At 43.1% G+C, this 22187-nt stretch overlaps 1 protein-coding gene across 2 annotated transcripts in view; it reads right to left on the bottom strand.

Annotated features, from left to right (window-relative positions):
- Positions 1–2829: 2829 nt before the first annotated feature.
- Positions 2830–22187, bottom strand: part of TRIM72 (tripartite motif containing 72) — an 85771-nt gene continuing 66413 nt past the window's right edge. For both annotated transcript variants that reach the window (XM_085618754.1, XM_085618755.1), the window contains exons 4-7: positions 16350–16580; positions 15325–15347; positions 6786–6904; positions 2830–3589 (exon numbers count right to left, since the gene is read on the bottom strand). In XM_085618754.1, coding sequence (XP_085474880.1) covers positions 3027–3589; positions 6786–6904; positions 15325–15347; positions 16350–16580 — 936 coding nt within the window. In that variant the 3' untranslated portion in view covers positions 2830–3026. The remainder of the gene's footprint in view (positions 3590–6785; positions 6905–15324; positions 15348–16349; positions 16581–22187) is intronic.

Below are 22187 nucleotides of genomic sequence, written 5' to 3'. Positions count from 1 at the left end.
CACAAATTCACACATATTCACATACACCCACTGACAGACCCACTCCAAGACTAATGCACCCAGTCAGAGACCCATTGAGAGACTCAATCAATCAATCAAGAAAGCTTTATTCGAATGTTTGAGCAAAACAATCATAAAAGCACAATAAAATGAAAAAAAGTCTTTACACGTGTTCATTAAAAACATTTTGTGAATAAAATAGTATTAAACTTAAGGAGCTTTTGATAAGAATTAATCAAATATTAAACAATTGTTTCCTATAAAAGAGAGTTTTTTCCAGAAAATAGTGACACTATAAATTCTGTACTCATTGTCAAGTAATTGCAAGGCCAATAAGGCAGGTCGGCATTGACGTAATCCAAACTGTTTAAAAATAGGTTTTAAAAATGTGGTCCGTAATACAGAATAATCTTTACAGAAAAGAATAACATGAATCGTGGACTGTAATGAAATGTTATCACAAGGGCAAGGTGAAAGATTTTGAGACCAATCGTTCATTGTGGGAAATGTTACAAGGCAGTGAAAAGTTCCCATCCTAAAGTGAGAGACTCATTCACCCAGTCACAGACCCATTCAGAGGCTCATGCACACACCGACAGACCCACTGAAAGACTCATGCATAACATTACAGACCCACACCAACTTACACCCTTACTCACAAGCACAATCAGAGACTCATGCCCCACTCACAGACCCTCATGCCCTGCTTACAGACCCACTCAGTCATTCAGACACTCACAGACTCACATATATTCACATACACCCACTGATAGACCCACTCAGAGACTTATGCATCCACTCAGAAACTCACTCAGAGTCTCACTTACTCACTCAGAGACTCATGCACCCAGTCACAGACCCATCCAGAGTCTCATGCACCCACTTACATATCCACTCAGAGACTCATGCACTTACTGTATGACCCACTCAGACACTCACTCACCCACTCACAAACCTACTCAGAGACTTACATAACCAGTCACAGACCCACTCGGACACTCATGCACCCACTGACACACCTACTGAGACCCTCATGCATCAGTCATAGACCCACTAGGACACTCACACATCCAGTCACAGACCCACTCACCTAACTGTACAACCACTCACACACCCACTTTCAAAGGTTACCAGTTACAATTCGTAAATACAATTTTAAAAAACGTTGAAATTCACTGAAACAACCAAAGGCTACAGGGATCTTATTGCTAGGAAATAGAATTTAAAAAAAGTTTGAAATTCACTGAAAAAAGCAAAAATTACTAGGACGTTAAAGTTAGGCTCTCATTTCACTGGTACAAAACCAGAGAAATGTAGCAGTTATAGTTAGCTGAGCATACTATAACTTACGTCCCCGCAATGCACTGCTTATGACATCACATATTACATCACTCATGACATAGTCAGTGACATCACTGATAAAATCACTGATGACATCTGAAATGACATCACTCATGATATCTGAAATTACATCGCTGCTGACATCATCCAGTGATTGGGAGTGTTTTCTAAAAGTTACTGTGTGTTAAACATATATACTGTGGGAGTGCCTGTGTGGGTGAATGAGGGTGTGTAAGTGGTGTATAGAAGAGTGAGTGGGTATGTGAGAACCTGTATATAAGTGAGTGGGTGTGTGAGATTTTGTATGGGTGAGTGAGTGGGTGTGTTATTGGCTGTTATGGTGAATGAGAGGGTGAATGAGTATCTGTATGGGTGAGTGAGTGGGTATGTAAGTGGCAGTAATAGTGAATGAGAGGGTGAATGAGTGGCTGTATGGGTGAGTGTGTGTGTTTCAGTGGCTCTAAATGGTGAAGGAGAGGGTGCATGAGTGGCTGAATGGGTGACTGAGCAAGAAGAGATTTAGATGCCCACCCCATTGGTCTTGATAACTAAAACAAAGAGTTGGAGCTAGCTGCAAAGAGCCTGAGTCTGACAGTAAGAGGGCAGGAGAACCACTGACCTCAATCGATGAAAAAGATCTGCTTTTAAGGTGACCTGCTGTAAATAGAAGACTCTGTGGTTGATTTGGGGGTCTGTCCCCAAAAGATGATGTTTAGAAAGAATACACCGCCACCATGTTACTTATTTAGCCATAAGACCAGTAACATGGCACAGGCAAAGAGGAGATCTTATTAGTTGGGCTCCATTTCCTCCTTAGAGATGACAGGAGACACAAAGATGCTTTATTTATTTATGTATTTCTTTCTTTCTTTGCCTCCACTACAAAGAAAACAATAGCTGTTTATAGAACAGTGTGATAAAGTGGTTAGATACAACCCTTAAACGTGTTGTGATATGCAATAATTGTAACAGCTGTGTTTGGATATTTCAGTGCTCGCCTACAACCAGAATTTTCACTTATAAGGGAATGCACCACATAAAAGGTACAGCCTAAGTGGATGGGGGGGGGGGAGGATTGGAAAAAATGGATCACAGCTTAAAAGCACAATCAAAAAGCAATAGATCAAACAAAAAATAGACATTGGTTACTAAAATGTACTCTTGTATAAGATTTAAAATTATGTCACTGAACACATAAAAAAAACATAGAAAGCTAATTGAAAAACTTCAGATTGGCTCGGAAAAATGACAACATAAACAGAGATTTCCCTGTGAAGAAGAAAAAAGGAGAAATTTAAGATGGCTACTGGAGCCTGGAGCTTTTGGAATTATTCATCAAGGGGCAACATTTCCAGAATGACAAATTAGCATAAAGAAATCCTTAAAAAGTGTTGTGAGGCAAGAAGTAATCGCCCTCTAAATTCTACATATGACCTCGGACTGGAGAATTTGAGAACTCAATGCTACATTAATAACCCATCCACAACATCCATTTTAAAATTACTTTTATTTGTGTACCTATTGGCAGATCTTGACATCGCTAAGCCAGACGGAAAACAAAGGTGAATGAAGGAAGAAAGAAAAGAGATAGGTAACATGAAAGAGATTAAATAAAGAAAATGCAAAGATTAAGATAAGGAGAAAGGAAGAAAGAGCAGAAAAAAATAGAGATAAAGAGGTCTTCACTAATCCGAGGCTGGAACGAAGATCTTCAGGGGCTGGGTGTTTTTGCCCTTGTCATGCCAGCAAACATCAAAGAATGGGTACAGCTTCCCGGAGAACTTCTCATGAAACGTGTAAAGTGGGCGTAGGTTGTCCTCATCGTCAGCATTGTAGAAGGCCACCACTCCATCACTGAAGCTGAGATAGATGCCGATCTTCTCTGGCTTCTCTTCTACCCGCAGCTGCCGGGGCTCCTTCTGCTCTAGATAGGCCTCATATACCTTACCGTCCTTGAACCCTATGAGCCAGAAACCGTTGGAGGGGCTGGCGTGCAGCCTGCCTTTACGGCTGGCTGTCTCCGAGATCACTCCCAGGCTCCAGCGGGGTTTATCAGCAACAACCACCTCCCAGTAGTGTTCACCACTATCAAAGCTCTCCTTGGTCACCAGGCAGTTGGATTTATCAAAGCGACAAGGCTCGTCCGACACTTGCTGCTTGTGGTCTGTGCACTCCACAGACCGCCCGTCTTCTGAGACCACAAGGTGCTGCTGGGCTGTCTCGGGGTCTAAGGTCAAATTTTCCAGTGCTGAGAAAAAAAGACATATTGAAATAAGTAGACCTTCTGTAGCAGGCAAAGGCTCACACTAGTAGCTATTGTTGCTACAAGGGTGGGGGAGGGTTGGTGCAGCTAAGGGGTGGGGTTGGTAGGGACATAGCTCTCTCAGTAATGTTATCTGGTGTTTTATTGAGCGCTCAGCTACTCAAGCAGAGTGTCCCGGCGCTGTGTACTGCTGGGGAACCCATCCTGGCTTTCCCTGTGAGATGGTCCGTTACTGGGCATCTCCAAGGTGAAGACCAAGCATCCCCGGCACTGATGGGGCCGTAAGTTGAGATTAAGTAAGCTATTGCCCAGAGTTGCTGAGTGTGATCCATGATTAGAGTAGGCACCAAGGTGAGAATTATCGAGTCCGCTGACCTTGGCCCAAGACCCTGCCGCGTCGGGAATCAAACCCTGGTCCCTGACCGACCTCTGCTTCCGGGTCTGCCGCCTCTAACCAGTGAGCCACACTACTCAACTAATGATATTCTAAAGCAGTGTAACGTGCCTGGTTTTCAGAAGTGGGGTTTAGGTAGTGAGAACCTTTTAGTACAAATGCTTTACACTGTAAAAATTAACATCAAAAAATAAATTGTATAGTTTTGAATCTAGAAATCAAGAAGGGCACGCATACAGTAGCTGAACAACATAGGTAAGTCTGCTTTTATCACATTTCATCAACTTAAGCATTGGGAATCAGAAAAAAACATTTTGTGAATAATGTAAACAGATATAAATTATGGAAATCTGCATGCCTAATGTCCATGCTATAACTTGCACCTGTTTTTGTGAAACAGGTCTTATCTCTTTTTCATCACATTTGTGAGCACTATAGAGGCCGGTGACGTCTAACGTCCCTGGGCACATTTAGTTTTATTCATTCAATGTAGCAATGGCAAGTGTACTCTTGGAAGCCATTTTGGAAACTATGGGAACCCAGTGGCAACTACAATAACCGAGAAAGTAACTTCTTGCCCAACCACCCTTAGTCACGCATAGCTCACTACACTGATGCACATGACTGGAACTTTTTCTGCATGCATCGAACAGAATTGGTGCTGGTTTTAGTGGACTTCAGTTGATTATCCAACAACATAATCCAAGCACATGAGATGCCTCCTTCATCAAAATCATTTTGGGCTGTACTCAAGACAACCACCAGCAAATGTTGAACTTGGAATCTGCATCAGGAGAACTAGAGGCCTGGTTTATAAGGAACTTTTGCAGCTGCAAAGGCTTCGATTCACAAAATCAAGAGTATGTACCACGACATACCATTTTGCAACATGCATAGGCCCTTCTACGAGTAACAAAATGTTTTTGACTTGTAAAAAGCTTTTTTGGACATTTCCAAATCACAAGTATGAGGGGGCGTGAAAGGCATGTCCATCTCCTATGGATGAGTTGGGCAGGTATGTATCAATGGTTTGTTACAAGCCACAACTGTTACCAGCTGCCAAGCTGGGAAAGTAATTAACTGAAAGCTTCCCATTTGGGAATCACGTCAGTGGCGGGGGGGAGGTAGAGGTTCAAAGAACACTACCTGCCCTCTCCAAGCCTTCTCAATATCTTTCTATAAAGCCAACATTTCTTAAACAGCAGCACAGTGGAATGTGTCTATTGTTTGTGGCCACAATTGGGGTCTCAAACCATTGATCTGTTACTGACTCCAGGTTGGTGTGGTAACTGACTTGAGAAGGGGAAGCTCTCCCTTTGGGGAAGGTTTGCTTTTGGTAATTGTGATAGGTGGTTTCAAGTGAGCAGACATTCATCTAGGGAACGACTACCAGCTCTCCTCTCTGTTGTATCAACACAACTATATGTTTTTAAGTAGCACATGCCCCTCTAAGTGACATGGAGGATTTTCTAAAAGCCCCTTGCCCCACCGATACGTCACTTTTTCCCATATTAAAAGTGACGCACCAGCTGCGCAAGGGGCTTGTAAATAAGCCCCATGGTTCGCTTTTAAAAAATGTTGATATGTTGGGAATCAGAACACAGGGACGGAGGTCTGCTGTCCCTCACAGGCCTCCTCCCTTGTGATCTCAGCCATGGAAAAAGGCTCACAAAATATGAATTACCTCATTATTATTCATGAGCCAGGAGGTTTTGGACCCTCAACAAATATACATTTTGGGATGCAACACATTAGTGCATCAGTTACATCGCAAAATGCTGAGCAGGTAGAAAACGTCACTGCTCAATTTGCACCTCCTTACGCAATCTCCACAATGATGCATCAGGCCCTAAAGGTCCTTGCAACAGCACTAGTTTATGTTTTGCATCCAACTTGGTTTGCAAATGACCAGCTGCTGTACACTGAAAAAAAGTTGTGTCTGAAACCCATTTCCTTTGATATTGCTTTTAACTTCTTACTCAACTTTGGCAGGAAATAATTGAAGTCAAAATATGAACTGGATAGAGCAATGCAATTGAGAAAACATACCCATAAGGACATAGGTCAGATTGTGCCTTCTCTTTGATGAAGGGGAACATCAGAATCAATTATTCTTTAGAGATATATAGGGCCAGAACCATAGTTTTTCAGTATAGGTATAAAGTTAGGTGCTCAAAAGAGTGGGTGTGTCAATCAGCTGGCATAGAACCAATGCCAGGAGTTTGAATTTAGTGTTGTAGCAAACCACCAGCACAGCAGATATTCCCAGTATTACGTTTTATTTAGAGGGAGAACCCATATATTTGTGGGTCTAACCAGCAATTTTTAGATAGATGTATTCGAGGGTGGCACTGAGAAAGAAACATCTGCAGATTTCATGCAGGTGTGACAGAAGGGGATTTCCCCACTGGATACAAATTTCCATCTGGACAAAAAATGATGTGTTTTGCACATTTCTGCAAAATGTACTTAAGGGACTTGTCCAACCTTTGGACTAGCAAAGGAGTTTGTTTAGTGGATGGAGCATTTAAATGGATATCTACAATTTGCAGATTTACTTGTGTGCTGTGAATGTTTAGGATTTTATAGAAAATTTGAAAATGTACATAAATTGTTGGCAGGCGATTATGACTGGGAGATTTTAGACTTTCCTTTTCAAGTTAAGGATCAGGCCTCGTACTTGGTAGCTTGCACATGAATTACTGTGGCCTCCCTAAAAATCACAATTGTTCCCCCAATTCTCAGACACAAACGCCTTCATCCAACCTTATGCTCTTAGATACTAACGTGGCATCAGGGAACGGTACATCTTCCTCCACACCTGGAACTTGAACTCATCTGAAATGATTGGCAGCTGGATGTCTAGGCGTCCCAGAGGGGGTGATTCCCCCAGGACTTTATTCAACCTGCAAAAAAGAAAATACTTCATCAGTGCAAAGCTTCAGATCTGCATTACTGTTTTATTAAGATGCTGCTTTAAATGTTTCCTGCTTGTCAGCCATTTTCTCATAACCGCCTCAACTAAGAGGATTTTAAAACGAGTCAAAGCAGCATGTGTTTATGATAGTGGCATGTGCATGTTCCTATGAACATGGGACATATTTTATCTGACTAGATGAATTTCGCCTAAAAACGCACATCTTCCAATTCCGAATATTTTCAAACTCTTCTTCATGGAATTTTTCTTGGGTTTTTTCGTCACTTCTCTACATTTTTCAAGATAATATTTCATGCATATAAATCAAATAGAAACTAAAGATGTATACATTTAAAAACATTAGGTTTTCTAGTATAGTTGTAGTGTTCAGTTGGCATAAAATGGTATAAATTAAAAGAAACTTGGGGACCAATTTAGAGTTTGGGAAGAGGGTACTCTGTCACCATTACAAGGGAGTACCCTCTTCACCAAACTCTTTGTCTGCATGACTGGTTTAGAGGTGGGTGGACCTTCAGGTTTACGCTGAGGGAGAAAAATGTACTCCATCAATGTAAACCTTCCCCCATTGGCCCGAAAGAGTAGGAGCTGTTGGAGTAAGCCATCCGACCATCCACCATATTTAGAATGAACGGTTGGATGGCTTTCTTTTACTATCCATCAGCGCCAGGTATATCCTGGTGGTGAGGGACAGTAAAAAACAGAAACATGCCCCCACTACCACCAAGGGAGTGATTTGCCAGAGTTTGGGGGGGGACGTTAGTTTTTTATTTTATAAAAACATACCCTGCTTTGGTAGTTTGTTTTTGAAAAAAAAACTATGGAAAAGTTTGAAGCCATCTGTGATGTTTGACAGATCCATTCAAACTTGTCCTACATTGACAGAAACTGCAACTACGGCAGTTCCTGCCAATGTATAGAGATGTCCGTGGGCCAGTGGACATCTCCAAATCTGGCAGGTGGAATAAAGGCAGGGTGGAAGACACAAAGTCCCTGTCTACCTTTACTCTGGCCTCCAAACCCTAAATCAGGCCCCTGCTATGTTTCTAATATGTTTTCAAAGTTGTAAAGGTATTGCAGTTTTGAATGAGTTGGAAGTCAAATATAAAAACTATAAAATGCAACTGAGGCATACCAAGCTACCTAATTTAAAGCTATAAAACGATTTTAAAAAGAAGCGAACGTTTTTCAAACTGTTTCATCTTCCATACTTGACTTCTACAAATTCTTTTTTTTAAAGTTACTTTCTATTAGAATGTAAGTATGATCATTGTGAAAGCGTTACCATCATTGCATTATAATAATCAATTGTATTTATTTATTTGCGTATTTTATTACATGTCAATTCTCATCCTACGGTAACTTTGGAGAACTAGAAAATACAGAACACAAGGGAGCAAAGCATTTACAATGGAATAATGGGCATTTAGATGTGCTATTTTTAACCGAGACCTGGATCTCTTCCTGTTCGGGTCCTGACATAGTCAGAGCTCTCCCTTCCGGTTTTCTAATGGCTCATCTGGATAGGCCTGTGGGGAGGGGAGGAGGGCTTGCTATCCTTTATAGGGACGCGTTAGGCTGTAAGGTGCAGGACGGAGGGATGAGTGACTGCGAGAGTTGCCAGTTCTCTCTTCGACTGTCACCTACGGCGTCGTTGACAGGCCTTCTAATTTATCGTCCCCCTGGGCCCCTGAGAAATTTCTCTAATTCCTTTTTGGAATCTGTGGCGCTTCTTGCCTCTTCCACTGGCAACTTTATCGCCCTGGGTGATTTTAACATCCACTTTGATGATTCTCAAAACTCCTTGGGAGTAGACCTACAAAGTGATCTTCAAGCCTTGGGGATCAACTTGACTAATTCCGGTGCCACACACAGGAAGGGCCATTTGTTGGATCCCATATTTTCGAATTCGGTCTGCCTCAAGGCCTTTCCAGCGCTGGCCTTGCCTTGGACGGATCATTTTATGGTGCCTGCCCAGTGGCAGTGTGAGGTTCCAGTCACATCGGCTCCCAGGGTATACACGGTGGAAAGAGCTTGGTCGAGACTCTCAGTAGACAGCTGGGCGGGCCATCTGGAGGCGTCCCGGCCTTCCCTTGGGTCTAATCCGTTAGTTGCCGATGAGAGGCTAAATATCTGGCTGACCAACTCGCTTGATGCTCTCCTCCCTAAGAAGAAACAACTCTCTATGGGTAAAAGAGTGGGATCGGCGCCCTGGTATACATCAGAGTTGAGAACTTTGAGAAGGGGTTGCAAGAGATTGGAACGTTCTTGGAGGAAAGATTGGAGCGAAGCAATCCGGAGAGAATACCGGGCGGCTTTAAGTATTTATAAATCCGCCATTCGGGTGGCTAAATCTGTATTCTTTGAGGAGAGAATAGGCTTGGCGGCCAACTCCTCAAAAGAATCTTTTAGGGTCATCAAGGAACTTCTAAAAGCCCCCGAACCCCCAGTCCTCCATGCTGACCCCACTGGGAAATGCTCCGAACTTGCCTCCTTCTTTAAATCTAAAATAGATAACATCCTTTCATCACTCCCTCGGTTAGACGAGGAGACTTCCTCTGATGGTAAGTTGGAGTTTCTGCCCAGGGCGCGGACAGCAGAGTTGGCTTCCTTTGGATCGGTCACCGAGGAAGAAGTGCTCACAGTGTTGACGACCATGAAAAGTGGATCGCCTAAAGACCCTGCACCACTGAAATATCTTAAGCAGGTGGCCTCTATCATCGGTGGTCCAGTGACGGATTTGATAAATTTATCCTTCACCCAAGGAATAGTGCCTCCAAGCTGGAAGGGAGCGGTTGTCAAGGCTCTCTTAAAGAAGCCCAACTTGGACCCCGCTGACCTTGCCAGCTTTAGGCCTATCTCCCTGCTCCCCGGTGTTAGCAAGGTAGCGGAGAAGTTGGTCAATCGGCGCCTCTCGGGCTTCCTGGAGTCCAACTCCCTTTTGGGTGATTCCCAAACGGGCTTTCGTCCCGGTCAGGGGACCGATACTGCCCTGTTGGCAGTCGTGGAGAATGCCAGGAGCATTTTGGACACAGGGGGATCAGTGGCAGTGATCCTCCTTGACCTCAGTGCGGCATTTGACACTGTGGATCATCAAGTGCTTCTCCAACGACTGTCGAGGGTGGGGGTCTCCGGGCTGGCCCTGAAGTGGTTCTCTTCCTTTTTGGTTGGCCGTACGTTTGAGGTGTGGGAAGGCCATTCGAAATCTTCATCGGTCTCTCTCCAGTGTGGTGTGCCACAGGGCTCATCGTTGAGCCCTACCCTATTTAACATTTATATGGCTCCCCTGGAGAATGAGATACTGCCCCTGGGTATCAAGATTATCAGCTATGCTGATGATACCCAGCTGGTGGTAGGCCTCCCCCAGTCGTCTTACCATCCCGACCAGCTGCACACCTGCTTGGACAAGATCTTCAAGTGGATGTGTAGCTCAGCACTCAAGCTTAACGGCTCCAAAACGGAACTGATGATATTGGGAAACTCCCCTCCCATCCTGTCTCCGAGTAGCTGGCCTAGTTGCCTGGGAGCGGCTCCCACCCCCAAACAGGAGATCAAGAGTCTGGGGGTGTGGTTGGAGCAGGACCTTACCTTTAAGACTCACGCTAAAAAGATCGTAGGCGTGTGTTTTGGTCTGCTCCGTTCAGCCCGTAAGATCTTACCTCTTCTCCCTGTTGTCTCTAGGAGATTACTTGTTCAGGGTCTTATCATCTCCCGGCTGGACTTCAGTAATGCGCTGTTTCTGGGGGCTCCAGAGTCCACCCTAAATAAATTACAGCAAGTGCAGAACGCGGCCGCCAGGCTCCTGATGGATCTCCCCAAGCGTCAGTCTGCCCGCCCTGCGCTGAAGGCGCTGCACTGGCTTCCCGTTAGGGAGAGGGTGAAATTTAAGGCACTCTGTATAGCCCATAAAATCTTGCAGGGGAAAGGCCCTCCTATCCTCCGGGATATGGTGCAACCTTATAAGACCTCTCGTTCCCTTCGTTCAGAGCATCAACATCTGCTGCAGGTCATGAGAGCTAGGAAGGCAAGAACTGGGGGTAGAAGGTTTTCCATCAATGTGGCCATTCTATGGAATTCCCTTCCACTGCACCTACGCTTGGAATCAAATTTCCTCCGCTTCCGTAAGTTGTTAAAAACTCACCTGTTTCCTGCTTAATACCGGTGCCTCATGTCATGGCGTTTCATTCTGGATAAGCGCGGGGATGCCCAAGGGTAACCAGGCGCGTTATAAAACTCACTAATAATAATAATAATAATAATAATAGATAGCGTAAACATAGTTTAGAAGCAGCAGAGAGAATATTATAATAAAATAATAAGCCCTAGCTGGGAAGAAGCCTGCAAATGTGAACATTACCGTGGTTGGGTGAGGGCATAGGTTTTTGAATCAACCAGGACCAGCTTATGCCATACTTTGGTCTTTAGATAAGATAACTAAAAGTTAAAACTTCAGAAGGAGCTCTACATGAGGGCTGTGAGTTAGTGCCTGTCTGGACTAGGACTCTGTCACTGATCTCCACAGTGTTAGGAACAACTCTAAAGGCTCTTCTGAACCATGTCTTGCTTTGGAAAAAGGAGGTGCCCTGTCCCTCAAACATCAGAGACCATTGTTGAACTGCAACAGACTGTTGTGAAGTGCCGACTTGAAGAAGAGCTAACCACAGAAGTCATAAGGACCAATGTCCAATGGTCTGGACTGAAGATATGCCATACAGACCACATGGAGGTAAGTGTGCCTTCTGAGCTTGCTCTCCCGCCTTGCCATTGTTCCACTACAAGAAGCACCTTCCTATTCGAGGGACGGTGGATGCAACCATATGGTTTGTCCTGCTGCATCATAATGAGATACATAATTATTCAATTCTTCTAACTTAAGCATGCATCATCATGTTGGGAGTCTAAAAAAAAACATAGAAAAGAATGTCGCCCAATGCTCACAGATGTACCACCAGGCCTCACTCTGACACACAGTGTGCATATTCAGTGTGCCTATTCAGTGTGCAGAACCACGTGTGCATATTCTAACTTGGCACTGTTGCATTCTGCAACTTCCAAACCACATTTGAGACTTTGTCCCTAGAGAACGTCAGAAGTCAATTGAAAAGCTATCACATGGAGGCATCACCAACAAGGCCACACAGCAGGTCTTCTGCTAAAGACAAAAACATAGACCCACAAATTTGATAATACTAGAAAAAACATTCCTTACAAACCCAGCGGTATTGCATAACATCGTTTTTGCCTTACGATCAATAACTTTAGGCTTATAGATGTTTTTCCACCTTATTGTTTAATGTCCATGTTCCTTAACATGTTTACCCTTCCTCAGTTAGACATATATGCATGTGCCGTGCCATGTAATGATTCTGGTACCTTCCACTCTCATCTTCGCCACAGTACCCAGAAACCCTTGCAGAATCATTGGCCCATAAGCGTATTGATTAACATTGCAATGTGTTGTCCCTAGCAGGATGTGAACCATTCTTAGAACTTGTATACCAGTCTCACAAATGACCTCCCTAACTTTGGTTTTTCCTACCCCCCTTCCCAACACTTCTACTCAGAAGCACAATAGGCTTCCAAGTACCTCTGTTGATCTGGAGATTGGTGGGGCTTCAAAATCACTGCCCGACCGACTTGCATTAGGGCCCAATGAATGAATATCTAGCTAGACTGACTATTAGGCCCATCCTGAGAGAAATTGTCCCTTGTTCAAACCAGGATGGTTTTAATTATTTACGTTCTTTGTCCAATGCCGTCACATGTTGTGCTGTGTTCAATTTTAGTAGAACTGTCTTGCGAATCAGAAAAAGATATGAAATGTGATAGGGAAATTGGGAAATAGGGCCTTATGCAATTTTTTATTACTTATTTATTTTTACACCCTTGGATTGATATAAAGAAAATGGTAGCTTATAGAAAACCCTGCTATGACATTTTTTATGTTGTTTTGGTTATATTTAGTATGTGCAAAATGTAATATGGAAGATTTTAAGCAATGTTTTACTACTGTAACTATGTACTTTTATGATTCACAAGAATCTAATAAAGTTTTTCAAACGAAACGACTACAAGGTCATGGGTCCGTGGGTTGTTGATAATGAAGCATGCGGGAACAAGAACTTGTTTGGTCTTATATCTCCACCTATGTCCGTGAACAGAAATTCAGATTTGTGTTTTTCTTTTTTTGTCAGCGCACCTTAGAGTTTGGCAGATGCAGAACATGAGAAACTAACTGCACAGAGGGGGGAGAGGCCAAATTATAGAGCCCACAACAGTTCAGCCTCCTAATATACTATATTCATTTAAAAAATGGTTAGGCTCTGATTAAGTGAGGGTAACCATGGGTGCTTCAGGTCTTTAGGGTGTCTAGATCATACTGATTCTTACAGCTGTTTTTGCTAGTTATATATATATTTTTTAAAGGATGTAACTCCTCACTCACACTAGATGGCATGCTACATCTTAGAGGTTGCTCCTTCAGCACCAACCAACATGGTGCATGGCGGGTTTTTTCCGAGCTCTTGGAATCATTTGTTTATGAAAGGAAAGGGGGGGGGGGTCTCCCGTGGAAATGCTAAAATTGCAATGATAGGTAAAAAAAACAAGCATTGGCATAGCCAATAGGTCTCGCCTTTGGGACCTTATAAGTGTTTAGCCATGCAACAGTTGCATAACTAAATACTTATAAGGTCCCAAAAGCGAGACCTATTGGCTATGCCAAGCGGCCGCAAAAGTGATCGCAATCCCGATCAAACATCAAAGCGGCCGCGAAAGTGAAAGTAATCGCGGTATAGCGCGGCGCGTGCACTTGCGCACATGCACTGTAGCTCTAGGCTGGCCTGGTAGCACTTTTTGGAGCCCTCTCAATAAGTCTCGCCAGACCAGCGCATGCGCTGGGTCAGGCGAGACCTAAAAAAACTATTTTAATAGTATGCATTTGCTATCCTATCTTGTGCAACGTTAAAAACAACGGAGGAGTGGGTGAGAAATTGATAATACCCTCCCTCGTTATCCTACTAAGGTCAAAGGGATGCAGTCCTTTCATTGAGTCAAATGCACCATGGGGCATCCTATCTATGCACTGGCTATGCTAATAATCCTTCACTACGTGAAATTCGAAAGACAGACTGCAACGTAATTATGGTCACTGTGCGTCCCTGGAATCCTAGGAGGAAACATTTAAATGCAACAACAGGTTAAATAATTAGGTATCAAAACTCGAATATATTAATGTAGAATATACTTTTCAACAAAACTTCGTCCCACTCGTTAAGCACAACAAACAGGACGCAGAAAATCTGCCAATAAAGTGGTGGGTGTCCTGGCCACCAAATGTGCAGTTTACGCACTCTGTTTAGAGTCACAGAAAGCATCATTTACTGACAGCAGAGGGTATGTCTGATTTACCAGCGGAAACCTTATACCACCAGCCCGTCTAACATTGGTTAAACAGTCAATTTACCTCAGACCATCTCTCCTATTTAGGGCAGACAATCAGAGGTACATGTTTCCTGTTGGAGACTGCCAGGGAAAGCCTGGCAGTCCCAAAGAGAAAAGCGAAGAAATGACCCCCCAAGCGCTCGGAGAAAACTCCCAGCAGGTCACAGCCATTGTGTATTGTTTTAATAAGCCCCTGCTTCAAGCCATTGTATTTGTAATACAAAAAAACCTTTCTGCATTAAATAGTTTAACATGATAACCGACGGAGGCTCTGCTGAAGGCACAGACATCCCCACCCGCCTGCTGGAGATCAAGTATGAAGTTGAAGTTGAAGTTGAAAAGAATTTATATACCGCTCTATCACTAAACGGTTTCTTGGCGCTGTATGGCGGGCGGACCTCCGCCAGGTCAGAGGAGGACATCTCTGCACTGACCTGCCAGGCTGGCTGCCGTACCATATAGAAGGCCCTTTTTCTTTAATGAAGGAATAGCACCAAATGGGCAGTGATCTCTTTAATACATGACCATCTCATAGTTTACCTACAAACCTATAACCTCAATGAGAGAAAGCCAAGACTCGATCAAGCAACCATTGAAAAATCAGATATAATAATGACGTATTCGTTAATTAACCACAGCACAATACTCAATACCCTGGAATACTAATGACAAACAATGGTTGTGACCAACTATGCTATCCACTAGTTACTAATTTGCTCAGGACCTAAAGAAAAGTCTGTTTCAACCCATCAATTCCTATCCTCAATGCGGCTGAATGTCCAGGAGGCTCTATCCCCGTTTGTAAACTTCAGATAAATCTCAATATTCTGGGTGAACCTCAGCAATTCATTTTAAGTGTGTGACCTCTATCAGCGTACACGAATTGGCAATTAGAGTTCAGACAGTTCCAATCTAGAGTGGATAATATAGAAGAACGCTGTACTGTACCTGTGCGCAACCAGGCAATATTTCTGTGAGGACAAAAAAGAAGAAAAGGGTAAATGAGTGAATGTGATATCACGAGATAAATACTGTCTTAATACACACTTAATTTACTCACGTACATGAAGAGCTAGATACAGATCACAAGGCAGATGATCAACCAGCAGTGGTCAGAATGAAATCAGTGCCAGGTGCATACACAGCTGATAGAAACTCCAACAGAACACTACCAACCAAACGCTAGTACAGCCTGGGCAGTGTTAGTAACATGTATGGCTTGGCTTGGAAATCCTTGCAGTGTCGGGGAAGGGTCAGTTACAAGGCATCTAAGCCTGACATGTGACGGAGACTATCCCCAGGGCAGGTGGCCATTTAAAGCTACAAATTGTCCAGTTTTCAAGTATGCTGACCAGCCTCTATGTAGGAGCTAGAAGCATGGATCAGGGCATAGAAAATAGACAAACCCTGGGCCTGATTCACAAAGGTAAACTGAGACAAAAGTCTAACTTTACGACTTTCAGTATTCACAAAGGGGATTTACGAGTAGTAACGTTAGACTTTTGTCTCAGTTAAACATAAGTTTTGGTCTTAAGTTTAACTGAGATCAAACCTTTGCTCTCATTTAAGCTTAAGGCCAAAGCTTACGTTTAATTGAGACAAAAGTCTAACTTTACTACTCATAAATGCCCATTGTGAATACTGAAAGTTGTAAAGTTAACTTTACTACTCACAAATGCCCATTGTGAATACTGAAAGTTGTAAAGTTAACTTTACTACTCATAAAGGCCCATTGTGAATACTGAAAGTTGTAAAGTTAACTTTACTACTCACAAATGCCCATTGTGAATACTGAAAGTTGTAAAGTTAGACTTTTGTCTCAGTTTACCTTTGTGAATCGAGCCCACTGTCTGAGCTACACCAACACCCACAATAACTAATCTACCCTCCTTCCCACCTCAGCCAGAAATATGCATCCATCTCACCCATCTCTCCCTCTTCATCCCCTCCTCCCCTCTGATATGCCGCCGTACCCTGAGGAACTCGGTCTGTGGCTCGCCCTCCACTTCGTTCAGCACCCCCTCCATTTGCTTCAGCTGCTCCAGGTAGCGTGACATGGTCTTGCGTTCCTCCAGCAGTGCGGACGAGGCTGCGCGTTGCACCTTCTCCGCCTCTTGGCCCAGTGATGACTCCAGGACGTTCAGGTAGGCTCGCATCATGTTCAGCTGGTCACGCACATTCGCCTTGAACTTTGCTACAGTGTCCTGAGGAGGAGAGAATAAGGATGAGGCTAAGGGAGTGATGCATCCGCCAATGGCAACCACTTCATGGTGCTGTTTGTTGTGCATCAATGACAGGATGAGAAGTTTTAACACCAGGAGTGGCCAAAGAGTCCTCAGAGTCATAATTCATAATTGATGGCAGATGTTTAGCACATCGGCTGCCCCTACGAAAGAAACGACTACAGACATACCTCTAAGTGTAAACCTTTAGTTGGAAAATGTTTGGATTGGGTTTATGAGTAATGCTATTATTTACTGGGATCACCAATTCAGAAACATTGGTGTCAATGTACAAGCATTAGGTGATTAATGAAGACTGAGTACCTATCCTTACAGATAGACACTCCACTCTTTGCTGAGTGCATACCCTAATCATGGGAGTATTAAGCGCCTAGAAAAATACCTGCCAACTCACACAGTGTCACAGTGTGTCATACGATGATGGCTCCCTTCACATGGTTACCTGGTGAGGAGCTGATATCACACTGTGGCAGAGAAGAAGAGCTAGTAACCACTGCACAAAGTGGCTTTCCAGCTTGTGTGTGGGGGCTGTAAGCAGCATATGTCCACCAAGGGGTGTGAAAACACCCCAGGACATCGGTGACACCTCCAGAAACCTTTTTTTTCCTTTTGGGAGGGGGTGGGGAGATTGTTGGAGGGCAGAGTGCCTCTTAGGTGGTTCTCTACGCAAATCCTTGCACACTTCAAGGCCCTGCCCCTCCGCACACAGTGAAAGTTCCAAATGCTGCCTACCAGGCTGGTGCAGATTCCCATTTAAAGGGGGAAGAGGTTCTGGCTAGTGCTCCCATTGACCTACTCCCATAAAGTAGCAGGATGGCCACCGCCAAAGAGCAGAGTACTACAGGAGACTGCTTTCATGGGAAAATGTAATTCGCCATTAAGAACAGGAAAGGAAAGAAAGCTAATTTTTGAAGTGCTCTGGTTGTCTTCTGTGGTCAGCATCCATCCTACATCTTGCAACCACCATGATTTCAAAGACATTTTTGCAATCAACCAAGGGTAATCCTAACAAAAGGTGCACTGCTAGTAACGGCAAAACATTTATCTACATACACATTCTGATTTTTCCAAGCAATATTTCAAAAGTTATGCTCACAGCATTGGCAATCAATTCAAGCACAAAAAAATGAATATGAAGGCACCACATAGGCTCCAGGCCACTGGGCTTAAGGAGGAATCTCTCTTGGGTATACTTATTGCACCCCAAAGTCTATAAAATGCTATCAGCAGCCACAGCTCTTTGCAGAAAGGGGTACATCAGGGTACAGCTCTCAGATCTACAAGGGGAGGAGATCAACTCATTGTTGTACCATTTCATGGGAAAATAAGAGGTATCAGAGAGCTTCGGTTTGTAGATTGTGTTCCTCAGGATCACGAGCCACACAGACCTATGCCAACAGGCGCAAACACATGCCAATTTTCAGAGACAAAGACAAAATGGAGGAAATGATACTTCTGCAGCGTGTGTCTCTGACTTTTAGTCTTACAAAGCATTATCAGTAAGGGCACAGACATTATTTAGATTTTCAGTCATTTGGGTTCCTCATTCCAAAATATGGTACAGATTCAGGATCAGCGTTAACAACTTCCCTTACGGCTTTCATATGCAAAAGCCTCATGGAGGCAATAATATAAGTTGCAGCATTCCAAATGCAATTGCTGAATTTGAAATGAGTTGAGCACCAGATATGCATGCATGGAAGTAAGCACCCGAGCCATGCTCTTCACATACTGTAATTGCCTCACCATGATCACAAGTATTGCTCATCAAAAAAGAATGAACTCCTTTAATCTGCATTGTTGCAAAGTGGCAAAACACATTTACTCCTTTGAAAGAACCACAATCACAAAAGTAAATCAATGTTTCCAAATGGTAAACACCACAGGCACGGCTATGACCTTGGCCACGGGGCGCTGGGTCCGCCCCTCCGAGTACTGCCAAAGCTGTGGTCAGACCACCCGCCAGAAAAGGAGTTTCCTCTTGTAAGACCGGCTTTGTTTTTGACGTTTCCACAGCGGTGCCCTGAAAATGGGCACCGCAATAAGAATGCCAAAAAAAGGTCCTGCATGGCATGGACTGAAAAGTCCATGCCATGCAGAAACTGGTGTGCATCCACAGGGTGTGAGACACCAGCGGGTCCTGAAGGGCTCCCTTTGTTTCCTCTCTGCCACGGATTTCATGGTGATGGAAGTGCCATGAAACTGTGACAGAGAAGAAACTTGTAACATTCTTGGGGGGACCGCGGTGGTCCCGCCAAGCATATTACTGCCTCCTGACCACCGCCACTCAGCCATGGAATGGCAGTTTCCTGGCAGCTGCACAACCAATATCGTATCAGAGCAGTCGGGAGACTTCCACCGCCCCTACAAGTCTGGCGGTCCGTGTACCGCCAGACTCGTAATCAGGGCCTGAATGTTGAGTGAAGAGAATTGAAAGTGGTAGCCAACATGTAGAGCTTTAGTGTGTGTGGCTAAAACTTGAAAAATGCATTCATGTGCTTTAAAACACCATGGACCCTATTCACAAAGGCAAGTTTATGCATGTAGATTTACTCATGTGTAAATTTACTGTTGCAATTATGTGTAAGTCTACTTTTTTTCTCTCTTCACAATTTACTTCTAAGTGCAGATTTAGACATCTCCACCTCCTCAGTTCAGCTGTTGGGGGATGAATTTATGAGAGTAAAGTTACTGCTACTACTAACTTTTCACGTGTAGGTGGAGATCTCCATATGGTAAAGCATAGGGAAATCTAAAAATGTTTATTCATTTTTATTAAAGGATTCAAAATATTTCGAAGTAAAGTAATGTAAAATAATTAATATTAACCTATACTGAGTAAAATAAAATGTTACCTCACATTAACTAATCAAATACATGTTTACAAAATAGTTAAATATTTAAATATTTTAAATTAATGTATACATATTTTTAATCCAAATGTAAAAAAATCCAGATACTAATATTTTATAACTTAATCAACTTTTAGTAAATTGAAATAATAATTATCTGTTTTAAACTAATCTCAAATATTTTTTGACGTTTACTGTCTTTTTTAATTTCATTAAGTTAGTTATTGATTTTTTTAATGATAAAATATTTTTTTTATCTAATTCCACTTTCTAACACTCAAAACTATTTCATATATATTTAATTTAAAAGTTGAACTCCTTTAATTTATTAATACTTACTTTGGGGTGTAGTTCCTGCCTCCATCATTTTCATTTTTTTAATGGGAGTGAGTTGCAGTACCTGTGAATGACCATGTGTGGTGCTTGAGTTAGTCAAAGGCTAAAATGAAGTACATCTACTACTGTTTTGAGACCCTTTTGGCTTTGTAAATTGGTCTCCATGTTTCTAGAGTGGTTCAGTGCACATGGGATATGTTATCTTTATTTGCGTCATCTTACCCAAATGGACTAACGTTCTGAACAAAAAATATTTTATAACTTAGCCCAGGACTGTATACTTGTTGATATTGGAGAGAACTGGCATTCCTACATGTGATTTTACGTAAGTCTTAAAGAGTTGCAGGTACTAAATTGCGGTGGCTCAAGGCTAGTCTCAAAAATAATAGTGGGGGGGCGGCTAATTAGCATGTTTAATTCAGAACGACGTTACAGAAAGTGACGTAATAATAAGAAATGTTATAGCCTTATAATATTAAAGTAATTTAACTTAATGACACAGACATGTGACACACATTTTTTTTGTTTTGTTTAACTTTTTATAAATTAAATGTAGATTTTTCACATATCAATGCCTAATTGAGCTGAGAAATGTTAGAAGGGGACACTATTTTTAAACAGAGGTGTGGAACTTTTTATAACCTCTTTAAGTTGCATTTAGACAATCAATATAATGTACTGGGTGTATTTTTAACAATAAACCTGGTGTTAAGGCATGTTTGGTTTCTGCTGGTGTTCTGTGCCACCTTCAAGGCACAAAAGCGCTGCACATTTACAGTTCATTAGTTGATGGAAGAATTAATAGAGTGAAGTTCTCTGTTACTTCTCAGATAAGAGATTCAAGGATAACCCCAATGAAGGGTATTCTGCCAGTGGGAAGGAGGGTTTAATAACTAGGTTACACAGTGTTTAGGTTTCGCCTGACCCAAACTTTTTGAGAGGGCTCCAAAAAGTGCTACCAGGCCAGCCTAGAGATACAGTGCATGTGCACGGGTGCGCGTGCCGCGCTTGACCGCGATTACTTTTAATTTGGCGGCTGCACGGCCACTTTGATGTTTGATCGCAATCGCGATCACTTTCGCGGCCGCACGGCCGCTTGGCATAGCCAATAGGTCTCGCTTTTGGGACCTTATAAGTATTTAGTTATGCAATTGTTGCATGGCTAAACACTTATAAGGTCCCAAAGGCGAGACCTATTGGCTATGCCAATGCTTGTTTTAAATGCAATCGGTTGCAGTGCCGAAACACAATGTGGTGACACCTCTGAGGTTCCTCTGGCCTCGGGTAAGGGAAATAGAGTTCCCTCTGTAAAGAACAGTAGGGGACTCTTTACACCCAAGTCCATCCTGACTTGTGCCCTCTATCTTTAACTAAATTTGCTCTCCATATGATTCAAATAGTAAGAAGACATGAAGCTGAAATATTCCAAGAAGTAAGGAAGCATCCATTCATCCATCCCTCCATCTACGGGTCAGTCCCTCTAATTTATAGTCCTATATTTATAACGTCAGGCTCTGCTACCCTCAGGTCCCCTATATATTTGGTCACTTTCTTGTAGGCTTTGGCCCCTACTGGAGTTCCTGCTTGTTGGACACCTCCTTGTCTATTGGGGTAGTCCACAATGTTGCAAGGACAGTGTAATAAATCCCTTGGTTAAGAGGTCTACCAGTTTGAGAGAGGAAACCGTACGGGAGACGGTGGGGCAACCAGGGGTGGACTCCCTGAGCTGCCCCCAATGCTGGGAACACATGGGGTTCTTGGGTGGGACCAGTCACCCCCAAGGGGTAATAAATAAATGGAGAGAGGCAAGGGTGTATCTTGGGGGAGGGGCAGGGATGGAACTTCTCCCCCAATAATTTCTCTGCTGGGTCACATTAACCTGCGACTGTCAGGGTTAGTGCAAGGGGCTAAAGCACATATTTGACCCCAGTGACCCGATGCACAAGGACAGACATCATACTTCATGGATTTTGGATTTGGAGGCTCCCTCCAGCTAGTAAAGTCAGATCTTAGCTGGACTCTAAGTCCCTACAGCATCACTTGTAGTCCTCTACTGCACTCTTGCTTATGGAACCTTGCTGATGGACATCGCATGTGATCTCTGGTGGGGTTCGGCTTGAGACAGCGCACTGCATTACAACTCTTTCCTATGGCCTCGAGACATGTGTTACGCAGTCATCTCTACAGTGTGATTTTGTAGTAAGAAGGGGCTTTGCAGATGTGGCAGAGAGGCTATGATCACCTCAGTGTAGCACTGACCCAGACAAGTCAATTTTTTCTATTAATGCCTGTATTGCATGTAATGTTGGCGAATAATTTGTATAATTATTCTGCAGCTTGTAGGGTAGCTGAGGTGCTAGGGGCCAATATCTGTGGTGTC

Source organism: Triturus cristatus, chromosome 7 (assembly GCF_964204655.1).
Source record: "Triturus cristatus chromosome 7, aTriCri1.1, whole genome shotgun sequence".
NCBI lineage: Eukaryota > Metazoa > Chordata > Amphibia > Caudata > Salamandridae > Triturus > Triturus cristatus.
This window is presented reverse-complemented; position numbering and strand designations above follow the sequence as displayed.